We start from the raw sequence: 14547 nt of genomic DNA, 5'->3' as shown, positions 1-14547 counted from the left end.
GAAGGTAAGCCCGAATAGATTACCATGAGACAGGAAAGCTGCTGAGCATCTTGGAAGGCATCCTAGAGGTACACATAAATGGTTTGTATGTTTTCTGTACTATGTAAATCCTCTATTAGCACAGCCAACAGAAAGGTGACTGAGGTGGCAAATTATTATTCTGAAAGCTGGTTAAAGCTGACAAATATACCAATCCCTAATTATCATCACATGAATATGTAGAAGCACAATTTACTTTTCGATGAAATGGATCTGAGCGTCAGCTGTGGAGAGCTTTGCTTAGGGTTTTGTTTTTTTTTTTTTTTTGCAGTACGCGGGCCTCTCACCGCTGTGGCATCTCCTGCTGCGGTGCACAGGCTCCGGACGCACAGGCTCAGCAGCCATGGCTCACGGGCCTAGCCGCTCCGCGGCATGTGGTATCTTCCTGGACCGGGGCACGAACCCGTGTCGCCTGCATTGGCAGGCGGACTCCCAACCACTGCACCACCAGGGGAGCCCGCTTAGGGTTTTTTAACTTGATCTGTTCTCTCAGGTGAGACAGGCGGAGATTCTTTTTTCTGTTTGGCAAAGGTTATGCTTATTTTTCCAAGTCCTGGGTAGAAAGCAAAACTTTCTGGAAGCAAACTAGACCACTGGGGAACTTCCTAAAATAGAGAGAACAAAGCCCTAAAGCTGAGTGGACAGCTGCCTGGTTGGAAGGACATTCTGAACCTAGGCAGGCTGAAAACATCTGGGTGGAAACGTGCATCTGGCCTCCTTGTCTGGCCCCTCCCTCAAATGTGAGGTGTCAGCATGGTGGCCTCAACAACTGCTTGGGAATGCCAGGTGTTGATGACCTTTCTCCTCCTGAAGTCTTGGACTAGCAGTTACAAAACACGCAGAGGTACAGCAGCATCACTCATGACCCAGGGGTATTTTACCACTTTCATCTTAAATCATCAAACGTTTCTCAGTAGTGGTCACTTTGCAGCTGTCTGTGTGGGTAAAGACTGATGTCAGGAGTACAGGCCAGTGTTTCAAAGCTGTGGGTGAGCACACGCACACAGGTCTGTGTGCAAATCGTTATGGGCTTGGCCAAAAGAAGACACCAAGCCAACTAGGACCCAGCCCTGCCCAGTTCTTTACCTCTACCTGCTGCTACACATGAAATGCAGCTGTGTTGCATCAGCTGCTAAGAAAGAAAACTACCACATTGAAATTCAAACTGGGAGCTGCTTACAGTCCCTAGAAGTACTAAAGACTGATGCAAAATGTGGAAAATAAGCAACCTGGTATATTTATTTAAAAGTCAGTGAAGTATATGATTACTCTGTTTAGATCCATCCATTAGAGATGATTTGAAACTGCCTGTTTTTAAGTGCATAGCTGGTGGCATACATGATGAGAAGCTGCTTATATCCCAGGCTTTGGTCAGCATAGAGAATCCAGTACTGATCTGCAGAGATCTAAAACCTTGCTACTCAAAGTGTGGTCCGTGGACCACTGGCATCGGCATTACTTGGGAGCTTGTCAGAAATGGAGACTATCAAGGCCTGAGCTTGGGCCTGAATCAGAACGAGCATTTTAACAACAAGCTCCCCAGCATGTGGTAAGCCCAGCGAGTCTGAGAAGTTTGAGAAGCAGTGCTTTAAAGAGCCTGCATCAGGTTCAGTGCTAACTAGGAGGCTCACTGGTTGTGTTCTGGTCATGTAAAAAATGAGAATGCTATTTGCAACAATGCATTCCACTGTCAAAGCTCCAAGAGAACACAAAAGGACACCTTGTTCTTTATTTTCCTTCTATTAAAAAATTGTATAATTCAGATACTTGGAGAAAAAATAAAATGACCTAAGTTCGTGGTATCTAGATTTTCAGAAAGATGCTTGGTTTTTGGTTGTTTTAAACAGAAAACAGCAAGAGCTGAAAGTTTTGAACAAGAGAGAAGAGCAGGGGCTCTCCTTTCCAAGCCCCCCCCGGAAACGATGGACCTGCCTTTTGGAGGTTGATGGTGCTGACGTGCAGTTTCTTCATGGGTCCCGTTTCCACTGGTCCGCTAGCCAAGGCATCCCCTTGGCCACTCCGCAGCATTCGATGCTGGTAAATCAAAGGGTCCTCTTCTTCATCAGCAAGGGTGTATCCCTGCAACCAGAGATTTAGAGAACCCTCTGCAACTCCACAAGCTGCTCCCAGTTTAGAAAACATCCTTAAACCTTGGGAGGGCCACACCTTCTGGAAGAGCCAGGATTTAGGTTAAGATTCCACATATGGACAGAATGAATCATAGGTGGGCTGTATTCCGCACTGAGACCAGTCTGTGTTGGTCACTCCTGGCCACTGACAAGCACTGACTTAGTAGTATGAGCATGCAACTGGCAAATGTGAGACAACCGTGTGTCATAAACATGACGAAGAGCTGGGCCGGCAAGGAGCTGCTGCCTGTTTTTGTAGGACCTGAGAGCCAAGGATGGTTTTTGCATTTTTTAATGATTGAAAAAAAATTGAAAGAAGATTGCTATTCTGCAACATGTGAAAATTATTAGAGAATCATATTCTGGTGTCCATAAATGAAGTTCTACTGGGACGCAATCAGGCTCATTCGTTTACATACGCATATGGCTGCTTACAGGCTGCAGTGGCAGAGCTGAGTAGTTTCATCAGAGACCACACAGCCTACAAAGCTGAAAAAATTTACTATCTTGACATAAAAAGTTTGCCAATCTCTAGTTCAGAGCTAAAAAGCTAGATATACCCCCACTGCTAAGATTACAAGAATACCAGTTGAGAAGGACAATGCGGGACTTGCAAACAGAAACAAAGCGCAGCTCACCTTGACAATCCTGCAGATGAGGACATCATAGCGCTGATGGTTGATTCGGTGTCGCACCAGAACTTTATTTACCATTGGAATGAAAATTTGGTACTATAACAAGAGAGGAAGCAGGTCAGAAACCATTACTTTGGAGAGTGGGAAATAGAAAAAAGAATATTACCCCTACCACATTACAGCTACTACTTCTGGGTTTGGGACTAGCTCTGTGGTACTTTTGAGCCCTCGTGCTACCTCATCCCCCTCACCTTCCATCTGCGTCACTGCAACAGCCTCTGACTTTAATGGTCTCTCTGCTTCCCCTCTTGGCCCAGTCTATTCTTGCGCACAGCACTGAGAATAATCATTTAACAATGCTAGGGCAGGTCACAGTACTCCTGGGCTCAAAATCTCCCAAGAATTCTAGTCTTGCTCAGAGTGAAAGCCAGCTATGATGGCCTACAACAGTGATGTGCAAATTTTAGGGGGCATCAGAACCACCTGGAAGGCATATGAAACCAGAGATTGCTGGGCTCCACGGTCGGAACTGCTGGCTTGGTAGGTCTGGGGTGAGGCGTGAAAATCTGCAGCTGTAAGGGGCCCCCAGCTAAGCAGATGCTAATGCTGCTTGTCCCGGGGTCACATTCTGAGGACCACTGGCCACAACACCTAGCTTCCATGCCTACTGCCAGCACAGCCTCTACAAGGTTCTCTCTATGCCCTTTTCCAAGTACCTTCCCCCGGCTCCCTCCCCTGAAGTCACTGCTCTCCTGCTGCCCCCACCCTTCAAGCACACTGCCATCTCGCACCCTTGCCTTTGCTAATCCTTCTGCCTGCAGCCAGCTCCCTGGCGTTGGGCCTTTCCTTTATTTAGGTCTCTGCTGAAATGTTACCTTATCAGAGAGGTCTGCCTCTAAAGAAACAGCATCTCTCCCTACTCCCTCCCATCCCTCTTATGAGATAAATTATGTCTCGTAACTTTGCTTCATTGGAACGTAAGCTCTGTGAGAACAAGGATATCATTCTGTTTACGGCGTTATCCCCAGAACAGCACTCAGCCCACACAGGTGGCTCAATAAATACTTGCTGAATAAAGAAGGAAAAAAAGGCACAATTCCTAGCTCTTTGTCAGTGATTGAGGCCTACAGATTAACAAGCGGAGGAGTCGAGGACTCCTGCCTCACCTTCTTCCCCAGCTGAAACACGAGTGAGGACAACGTGTCCATGGCTGTGGGACGGAGTTCTGGGCTCTGGTCCAGCGTTCGCACAATCGGGTGAATGATCCGAGAGGCATAGTCAGTGAAATCCAGGGACTCCGTCAGGCGGTCCACTGTCTCTAACGCTGCCCTATAACAATCGCTGACATACAGTAACTGCTAACACACAGCCCAAGAATCAGAGAAGTGGCTGAGGGCTACCTTTACAATCAGCACCCAACGGGAAGGAATGGCTTCTGACATTATTTTGGGTACAGAGATCTAACACACATTCCTGTGGGATGGGGACGGTGAAGATTTCCATAAACCTGGTACATATCTGGAGTAAACTAATGAGAGTTGAAATAACAAAAAAATAGAGAGATGGCCTGGGGACTTAAGAAAAGGGCATTTTCAACAAAACATTAAAAGCTTGATAACTGTTAGTCCTAAAGGGTAGGTGCTCACTTTCGAGATGGCAATGGAACTTCAGGGGCATCAAACAACTTCACGATAGGGGGCAATAACAGATGCAGATAGTCATCCAGGTTGGCGCCAAACAGCTGGATTGCAGCAAGCAACTGCAAAAAGGAGTAAAGGCACGGCGGTGAGCACATACAGTCAGGTGTCAAGTATCTAAGCACCTGAGGGGCGGCAGTGGTATGGATAACTCAAAATTCTTTGGGAACTCTGAAAAGCCTTTACTAAATGGCTCTGAATTACATTCTCTTGGTAGCACTTTTCCCCGTCATTTTATTTCACTTATATGTTACTTTGCTTTCTCTGAACTTATTTCAACTGGTAAGGAATCAGTTGCTGGATAATAGAGAAAACTGGTATGCTAAATAAAATATTTACCAAGAATAATCCATTAAAAGAGACAAAACATAAGGACAATCAAGAGAGGATGAGAAACATTCTGTAAACTGTACACTGCACGCATCAGATACTACAGCATTCTTTAGAGTCAGTCTTACGGACCGAGCGTCCCCCTGTCACTCAGAACAGGGTCTCTTAGATGATCATCCAGGGACTCTGATGGACTCTGGAAATCTCTCCAGAGGACGTCCCAGGTTACTCACCTTGATGGAGACGATGCGGCCTGGGCTATTGTCATGCATGAAGACTCGTAGCATGTGTGGGATCAGCTGGGGCAGGTAGAGCTTAAATTCACCCCCAAGAGCTACCACAATCTGCTCAATGAGAAGAATGATCGTGCTCTGGATGGAGGTGTTCATGACCCAGAATTCCTATAAAGAGGGAAGAGACAGAGGAGCAAAGTCGGGGGCCCTTCTGCTGAAATATGAACCAAGGAACTGAGACAGCCAAAACGAAGCACAAATGCAGCGAGCATGGTCTGTGCCATGGGACTCCTTCCTTATCCTCCTCTCCCCAGGCCTCCCTGTATCCTACGTCAGTCACAGTGAGCAACTAAGCTGCATTTCCCCAAAAGCACCAGGCTACATGGCTCCTCCGTGCTTTGCTCATGCTGCTCTCGGCTTAGAATCCCACCTCTTGCTCAGCTAAGCCCATCTGTCTTTCCAGACGTGGCTCAAGCCTCACTTCGCCTAAGAAGGCGTTCCTATCTCCTTCCATTATCCACTGTGGGTCCCTCTGCTCTGCTCTCTTCTAGCACCTGTAATACTTAATTTTCTTTGCCGCCTTCCCTCTACTCGACTGTAGGCTGGTTAAGGGCAAGAAACCCTCGGTCCACCTCTGTCTCCCTGAATCTAGCAGAGCGCCTGGCATATTCCAGCCACCCAAACCCATCTGGCAGAATGAACAAACGACCAGGCCTGCATCACTCTAGGAGCTCTCCAGCCGTCTAGGGGTGGTCCCACTTTGGGTAGCACCTGGGCTCTGCCAGAGGGTGACTTCAGTGTTAACAAGATTTCCTGCCCTTTTGGATTTAGACTTTGCTCGACAGCATCTGACATCTGTCCCAAACCATTTTCAGGCCTGGAGAGTGCCACAAGAGGAGCATTTTTCTACATTCATCTAATTATATCCCACATAAATTACTAAAATAAAAACTTGGCCAACTGGCTCCAGATCCTGTCTCGGTACTGCAACGCAAATTGGTCCAAGTCTCTCACTCCAGGAAAAGCTGTCATTTCAAATCAATTCAGAAAGACAGTGGCCTACTGCCTTCTTTAAAACCTCCAGAGTAGGAGACTTAATGATGGCAACATATGCTTATTAGTACTCTTGGGCCCCCATTTAATTCAGAGTAGAAGTCAGTGAAAAAATAAAAAAAAAGATAACTCCTCAGATGGAAGGCTTTAAAAGAAGCCTAAGGTATTTTTATTTAGAAAAAATTGTTCTTAACTCATAGTAGTTTACAAAGTAAAAACATTTCAAAAAAAATCTATACTAAAAGGTGCTGGTAAAACTTTCTTTCTCTCTGCTTGGAGAGAGGTATTCTCTTTGAAAAGCTATTTTCTCTAGATAAAAAGCTTCGACAAAGAAACACCACAAATTTTATGGCCTCCGTGGTTTGTGTGATCTTCATTCACTGGGACCACACTCTGCCTTCTTTAGAGAAAGCCCGCCTACCTTTCCACTGCTGGGTCATCGGGGCTCCTCACAAAGGGTTTTCTCTACGTCAAAGAAACCAGGCAGCCTCCCCAGGGATGCCGGCTGGATCACTGTTCACAAAGCCTCGAGCCCTCCTGGGAGGAGCTCACTGAAATGCCCAGGAGCAAGAGCCAAAGAAGAGCCCTGTTGGCACCTTCTCTGTCTTGGAGGAAATGAAAGCTGTATTTTGCAGGTGTAAGGCTCCCAGCCTCAAACCCCTACATGTTTTGTCATCAGTCATTTCTGGGGAATAAGTCACAGATTACTTCAGCTTCAACCCCGGAGTGCACTGCTTCCTCCCTCCCCGCCCCACCCCCAACTCCCTTAACACCACCCGCAGGCTCTTTAGCATCCTACCTAACTCTTCCTGTACAGAGGCCCCTGTGGCAGGAGGCAGGGAACAGAGCAGCTTTTGCTTATTTATACATATAGGAGTTTTTCAGTTCTGAGACTCATTTTCGGGGAAGTTCCATTTTTGAAGGCGGCCACTTTCATTTTAGTCCTGCTGCTTCTTCCAAGCTAACTACAAAGGTCTGGTGTAGAAGAACAAAAATCACTGGAATAATTGTCTTCCAGTTCTTTGAGGAGACAGCCATCTCTGCAAAGCAATCTCCCTAAGCAGAGACACTGAAATTACAGAGAACAGTAGGAAGCACCCTCCCACTGCCAATACAGAAAAATGATACTGCCATCAATGGGGAGTCCTTTGCACCTAGACTTAAATAGACATTTCTCCAAAGAAGATATACAGATTGCCAACAAACACATGAAAGAATGCTCAACATCATTAATCATTAGAGAAATGCAAATGAAAACTACAATGAGATATCATCTCACACCAGTCAGAATGGCCATCATCAAAAAATCTAGAAACAATAAATGCTGGAGAGGGTGTGGAGAAAAGGGAACACTCCTGCCCTGCTGGTGGGAATGTGAATTGGTACAGCCACTATGGAGAACAGTATGGAGGTTCCTTAAAAAACTACAAATAGAGCTACCGTATGACCCAGCAATCCCACTACTGGGCATATACCCTGAGAAAACCATAATTCAAAAAGAGTCATGCACGATGTTCATTGCAGCTCTATTTACAATAGCCTGGACATGGAAGCAACCTAAGTGTCCATCAACAGATGAATGGATAAAGAAGATGTGGCACATATATACAATGGAATATTACTCAGCCATAAAAAAGAAACGAAATTGAGTTACTTGTAGTGAGGTGGACGGACCTAGAGTCTGTTATACAGAGTGAAGTAAGTCAGAAAGAGAAAAACAAATACCATATGCTAACACATATATATAGAATCTAAGAAAAAAAAAAAGGTCATGAAGAACCTAGGGGTAAGACGGGAATGGAGACACAGACCTACTAGAGAATGGACTTGAGGATGTGGGGAGGGGGAAGGGTAGGCTGTGACAAAGTGAGAGAGTGGCATGGACATATATACACTACCAAACGTAAAATAGAGAGCTAGTGGGAAGCAGCCGCATAGCACAGGGAGATCAACTAAGTGCTTTGTGACCACCTAGAGGGGTGGGATAAGGAGGGTGGGAGGGAGGGAGACGCAAGAGGGAAGAGATATGGGAACATATGTATATGTATAACTGATTCACTTTGTTATAAAGCAGAAACTAACACACCATTGTAAAGCAATTATACTCCAATAAATATGTTTAAAAAAAAAAATTGGGACGAGAGCCTCTTCTCAAACACTGTTGCAGAGACTTCCCTGGTGGTGCAGTGGTTAAGAATCTGCCTGCCAATGCAGGGGACACGGGTTCGAGCCCTGGGCCGGGAAGATCCCACATGCCATGGAGCAACTAAGCCCGTGTGCCACAACTACTGAGCCCGCGTGCCACAACTACTGAAGCCGTCGCGCCTAGAGCCTGTGCTCCGCAACAAGAGAAGCCACCGCAATGAGAAGTCCGCACACCACAATGAAGAGTAGCCCCAGCTTGCTGCAACTAGAGAGAGCTTGCGCAGCAGCAACAAAGACCCAATGCAGCCATAAATAAATAAATAAATTTATGTACTTAAAAAAACCACAACACTATTACGGTCAGAAGGCGGTATTTATGCTTTTGAAGGTAGCAGGGAAAAGCATTACCTTCTTCCTCAGAGCCTGACAGCACTCCATCGTATTTAATGGCCCCAGGAAAACCCAATCCCCAATCCTCTCTTAAGGCCATGGTTTTACAGGCAGTAAGGAAGAGGGCTTTTGTGAGAACAGTAAAGCACTGTTGTGATGTTAAAGTGAAATTGCTTTGCTGTGTGTGAGGCAAAGAACTCCAGTTTATTTCTGGCAGAACAATTCCTTCAGGATTTCTCCTCAGATTTCACACCTTGCACTCTTGTACCTGGGAGCCTGTAGCGAGAGCCCCTCCACCCCCTTTCATAATCCAGTGGGATACCTTGTTCCACTTTTTATCCTCAGGTTATAACGTCTCTATGATGACCCATGAAAAAAATGTCCACATCATCCAAACCTGCTGCTGAATGCTCCTGGGCCCAAACACTGAGGAACAAGCCAAAGCATTAATTTCTACTCACTCTCATGAGTGTGACTATTTCATCCATGTAAGGCCTGATGTGGCTCTTCACAAAGGACACCAACATTCCCAGCTGCTGGAACAGAAACTGAAACAGAGAAGAGGTCAGCAAGTTGGCACCACGAAGGATGTAGAACTCCCAGGCTTACCCCAAGTGCACGCTAATGAATAAAGGCAACTATGGAATCGGTTTCTGCACCACCCTTTCTTCTGAGAATAAGCTTCAAAGAATGAGACTTAAAACCATCGGTGGTAACCATCGGTGGTAACGGTGGTGAGCGCTGAAAAATATGTCAGTGGCTTTACTCACCAGATGAGGCAGTTTCTGCTCAGCAGGGACTTCGGGGCCAGACTAGCTGTTCTGAACTGTTTCTGTTACCTACTAGCTTTGTGACCTTCATTTAATCTCTCTGCACTCAGCCTCTTCTGTGGGAAAATGGGAGATAACAGTTCTTGTCTCACAGGCTTGTGGTAAGAGTTAACTGGGCTAATACCTGGAAAGCACTAGAAAAGGGACACAAATACTGTTAAATGCCCAATGAACATCATCTATCATTGAAGGATTTCTGGAGTCACTGAAAACTTAAAAATGGACATGAAATTTTTAATTAACTGTAGATGTATCTTTTGTTTATTCAGTCTTAATTCACTACCACTTACTTTCTAAAATAAATACAGCTAACTATTATGGGTATTGTGGTTCACTTATAGTAATTAACTCAATTAATTAGGTCTTAATTAATTAGTTAATTGTGTCTCTAAGAAACTGTGGGGACCTCCCTGGTGGCGCAGTGGTTAAGCATCCGCCTGCCAATGCAGGGGACACGGGTTCGAGCCCTGGTCCAGGAAGATCCCACAGGCTGCAGAGCAACTAAGCCCGTGAACCACAACTACTGAGCCTGCGCTCTAGAGCCCACGAGCCACAACTACTGAGCCTGTGTGCCACAACTACTAAAGCCCGTGCGCCTAGAGCCCATGCTCCGCAACAAGAGAAGCCACCACAACGAGAAGCACGCACACCGCAACGAAGAGTAGCCCCCGCTCGCCGCAACTAGAGCGCCCGTGTGCAGCAACGAAGACCCAGTGCAGCCAAAAATAAATAATAAAATAAATTAATTTTTAAAAAAAGAAAGAAAGAAACTGTGAACCAAAACAGCAAGCAAATTGAGGGAGGGCTGGGATTAGGAGATTCTATTTAGGTTGGTATCTTGCAACTGTTAAGAGATGCCATTCACGAAATAAAGTTGGGAATAAAGATGGCTTAGGTAAGAGAAATCCCAACTACTTTCCAGGTTAAAGATGTCTTCAGGGTGTAGTTTTTATTCTGTTATGATCCTCAGATAGTGCTACATGTCAATATCAAGTTGCAAGTCATATTGTAAACCTCTCTTTCCCCCTCACCCCCCTCCCAATTTTTATAGCTCTCTATGCCTTTGCTGCCCTCCATTAACAAGAATAATTTCGTACGTATGTATTTTCACCCTTATCCACATTTTAAAACTTGGGTAAGTTGGGGAAAAATAAAAAGTATGTTTCAAATAGTGAGTAATGGACTTATAGAACTCATTACCTGAAGAGGTGAGACTGACAGGACACATAGGACTGGGCTCAAAGAGAGTTGGACTAATTTCTAAGGACAGGGACACCAGTGGATTCTAAGGGGCTTAGAAGCTGGTCTCACATGGCACACAGGTTCAACTTGGTAGAGCCATCCCTACCTATCTCCTGGGCACCTCCTCATAGAATCACTGCTGACGGTTTTTGTGAAATGGTCCCTACGAGTATATTACAGAGATCAAGGGACAGGAGACTCTAAAATACAATGGTTTTGAGTTAAACTTTTGTTATGCAGAACCTGAAAGAAGGTAGAAAATCTAAACTGGAGGAAAAACAGGGCAGCGGGGATGGCTGGTCAGGGGAAACCTTGAGACGAAAGGACAAAAGCCTCCTGATCCTTGCTGTCACTTCATATGAGGTGTCCATGGGGCAGCCTCTCTGGTGGCTGATTCATAAGGGTCAGCGGATACACCCAGGCAGGTGCCTCATCCCCAGGGAGGGGGCCCGAGTAGCCACCTCATTTCTTCTCCCTTAGATTCTTTCACAAGCTGTTTTCTCTTTTCCCTCCTGAACGTTTGTATTTTAAAAGAACATGTAGCTTTGTTCCTGAAAATATGGTGGGTTAGATCCCCTCCTAAATCCCCTTGCTATGAAAAGCCTAAAAGGAATGCATAAAAGATAAATGTTGTTATTAGATTATCAGAACTGAAACCTTTCACATAAAGCCAGACCTTCAAAAAGCTACATATCAAGAAAAATGGTGAAACCTCCTACCCCCAAGTCTGTCCACTGGCAAAGGAGACAAAGTAATCTGTGAGTCTTGATGTGAGGTCTAGGTAGGAAAAAGAAGCCTTCCTAAGAGTTTGTAATTTCAGGCCACTCTCATATGAGTTTAGGGGGTTATTTTAACTACCTGTGTGGCCTGAGAAACTCTAAGCCAAGAAACTAACTAAAAGTTCTCCTAGAAAACCTGGTAGAAGCAAATGCAGGCCCTCTCTGGAGAGATGTAACTTCAGAGCAGATATTCCAGTATTAACTGCTCCAGGGGAAGTCCAGCTGAATATGATGCATGATCCAAAATTGTAAAACACATAAGGACAGACTTACAGACTTGCCGCGAGTATGACTCGGCAGAAACAATAAACAACAGAATTAGACTCATCAAAAACCTTATGTATATTGGAATTACTGGATAGAAAATATAAAGTAAACCTGTTTAAAATGCTTAAAGGAATAAGAGGGCTTCCCTGGTGGCGCAGTGGTTGAGAGTCCGCCTGCCGATGCAGGGGACACGGGTTCGTGCCCCGGTCCGGGAAGATCCCACATGCTGCGGAGCGGCTGGGCCTGCGAGCCATGGCCACTGAGCCTGCGCGTCCGGAGACTGTGCTCCGCAACGGGAGAGGCCACAACAGTGAGAGGCCCGCATACCGCAAAAAAAAAAAAAAAAAAATGTAGTAGGAACTAAAAACTCAATGACAGGTCAAAAAGACATAGCTAAAGAATCAGTGAATAGAAAATGGATGTGAAGACATATCCAGAATACATCTCTGAGAGACAAAGATGAACAACAAGGATAATAAACTAAGAGACATTAAGGACAGAGTGAGAAGCTCTAAATGTTGAATCTAATTCTGGAAGGAAAAAATAGAAGGGTGGAGTCCTCATATTCAGAAAGCCCACAAATCCCCATCAGGATAAGAAAGAGAAATGCATAACTAGATTTACAACAGTGCAACTTCAGGACAACAAAAACATGAGAAGGTCTGAAACAGCCATAGAGGAAAGGGAGATTACATGAAAAGGAATCATAATTTCTCAACAGCGACAAAAGAAGTCAGAAAACAGTGGGATAATATCTACAGCTGAAGGAGAACCCAGAATTGTATTCTCAGCTAAATAAAGATTTTATAAGAGGGTGAAATAAAGATTTTTTTCAGATAAACAAAAACAGAGCATTTCCTTTGATGGATGCTCAGAAGAATTTGCCTTAGCGAGAAGGAAAATGGTCCTAGGAGGAAGCTCTGAGATGGGAGACAGTAATGAAGTGGCAAAAGGGATAAACATAAACACTGTCTGCATAAAATAACAGTAACGTTTAATTTGGAGTTAAAAAAAAGTGATACTAGATAATAACATAAGAAGGTAGGGAGATATAATACTTTGATCAGTCATTCTAAGTTTTGTATATTGTTCAAGGAAAGGATGGAGACAATGACTAATTTTAGACTTTGTTAAATAAGGTATGCAAGTCAAATTTTATGGGTGAAAAAGATAAAATTGGATGCATTCCTCATACTGTACACTGGGACATATTCCAAAGAGCTCAAAGATCTAAATGTAAAAGGTGAAGCCATTTAAGTACAAGAAGAAATAGAGGTGAAAATGATGTATACACAAAGCTTTTCATTGCAGGATTATTTTAAATATCAAAGACTGGAAAAACACAGTCATCAATAGGGACTGGTCAAATAGCTGTGGCATGTTCACACAATGAAGTACCAATTGCCTCTAAAGGAATGAAGACATTCTCACCTATGGCATGAACTCCAGGATATGCTGCTGTGAAAGTGGAAAAAAGTAAGATCCAGAAAGTTTATACTATGTTCACTGTTGTAAACCAAGTTGGTTGCACAATCACTCAAAAAATTATTTCAGGTGACTTTGAACACAGTATTTTGGTGTATATCCCCAACAAGACACATCCTAAAAACAATAACAAATTACAAAAGACCTTGAACTGCATTCAGTAATCATATTGTTAATACTAATACTGGTCATATACTATTTATATGTATACAAAGATACATATATTTTGGGGCTTCCCTGGTGGCGCAGTGGTTCAGAGTCCGCCTGCCGATGCAGGGGACACGGGTTCATGCCTTAGTCCAGGAAGATCCCACATGCCGCGGAGCGGCTGGGCCCGTGAGCCATGGCCACTGAGCCTGCGCGTCCAGAGCCTGTGCTCCGCAATGGGAGAGGCCACAACAGTGAAGGTGGGGGACATATATTTCCTTATATTTTCAAAAATAAACACTGAAAAGATAAATTTAAAAACTGATAAAACTGGTTAGCTTAGGGGGAAGTGTGGTAGGCAGGATTTCGGTAACCGAAAACTCCATGTCCTAATCCCTAGAACCTGTGAATAAATTACTTTACATGACAAAAGGGGACTTCTGAAGATGTGATGAGGGAGCAGGACGCTGAGATGGGGAGATTATCCGGGTGGGCCCAATCTAAGGAGTCCTTAAAAGCAGAGAACCTTTTCTGGTTATGTTCAGAGAGAAAGATTTGAGGGAAAAAGAGTCAAAGAGATACAATGTTGCTGACTTTGAAGATGGAGGAAGGAGGCCAAAGAATGCAGGCAGCCTCTAGAAGCTACAAAAAGCAAGGAAAGGGGTTCCCCCTAGAGCTTCCAGAAAGGAACACAGTCTTAATGGCTCCCTGACTGTAGTTCAGTATGATCTATGCCAGACTTATGACTTAAAGAGCTGTAAGATAATCAATTTGTGTTGTTTCAAGTTACTAAATTGGTGGTGATTTGTTATAGCAGCAATAGCAAATGATAGAGGAAGGAAGAAACAAGGTATAAGAATAGGGATGGAAGCTCGTCTTTGCTGAATATATCTTATAGTTTTGACTCTTAAATTATGCTAACGTCTTACATAACTAGAATGAAAGTTAAATTACAAAAACTCACAAGAAATTTCTAAAAATTGAAAATAAATAGGAACAAATGAGTTTAACTATAAACCACTCAAAAAATTATTTCAAGTGACTTTGAACACAGTATTTTGGTGTATATCCCCAACAAGACACATCCTAAAAACAATAACAAATTGCAAAAGTCCTTGAACTGCATTCAGTAATCATATTGTTAAT

General features: G+C 44.2%; 1 protein-coding gene across 5 annotated transcripts in view; it reads right to left on the bottom strand.

The window, feature by feature from the left end:
* Positions 1-14547, bottom strand: part of MTOR (mechanistic target of rapamycin kinase) — a 117704-nt gene that overhangs the window by 75713 nt on the left and 27444 nt on the right. For 4 of the 5 annotated variants that reach the window (XR_002175496.3, XM_019930875.3, XM_019930876.3 and 1 more), the window contains exons 20-25: positions 9113-9199; positions 5064-5231; positions 4450-4562; positions 3970-4132; positions 2807-2899; positions 1972-2118 (exon numbers count right to left, since the gene is read on the bottom strand). Coding sequence is in view for 4 of the 5 variants with exons in the window: in XM_019930875.3 (XP_019786434.1) it covers positions 1972-2118; positions 2807-2899; positions 3970-4132; positions 4450-4562; positions 5064-5231; positions 9113-9199 (771 nt within the window). In the remaining variant the exon portion in view is untranslated. The remainder of the gene's footprint in view (positions 1-1971; positions 2119-2806; positions 2900-3969; positions 4133-4449; positions 4563-5063; positions 5232-9112; positions 9200-14547) is intronic. The other variant, XM_019930878.3, reaches the window with a different exon arrangement.

This window comes from Tursiops truncatus, chromosome 1 (genome assembly GCF_011762595.2).
Source record: "Tursiops truncatus isolate mTurTru1 chromosome 1, mTurTru1.mat.Y, whole genome shotgun sequence".
NCBI classification, from domain to species: domain Eukaryota; kingdom Metazoa; phylum Chordata; class Mammalia; order Artiodactyla; family Delphinidae; genus Tursiops; species Tursiops truncatus.
The sequence above is the reverse complement of the archived record's forward strand: the minus strand, read 5'-3'. Positions and strand labels throughout refer to the sequence as shown.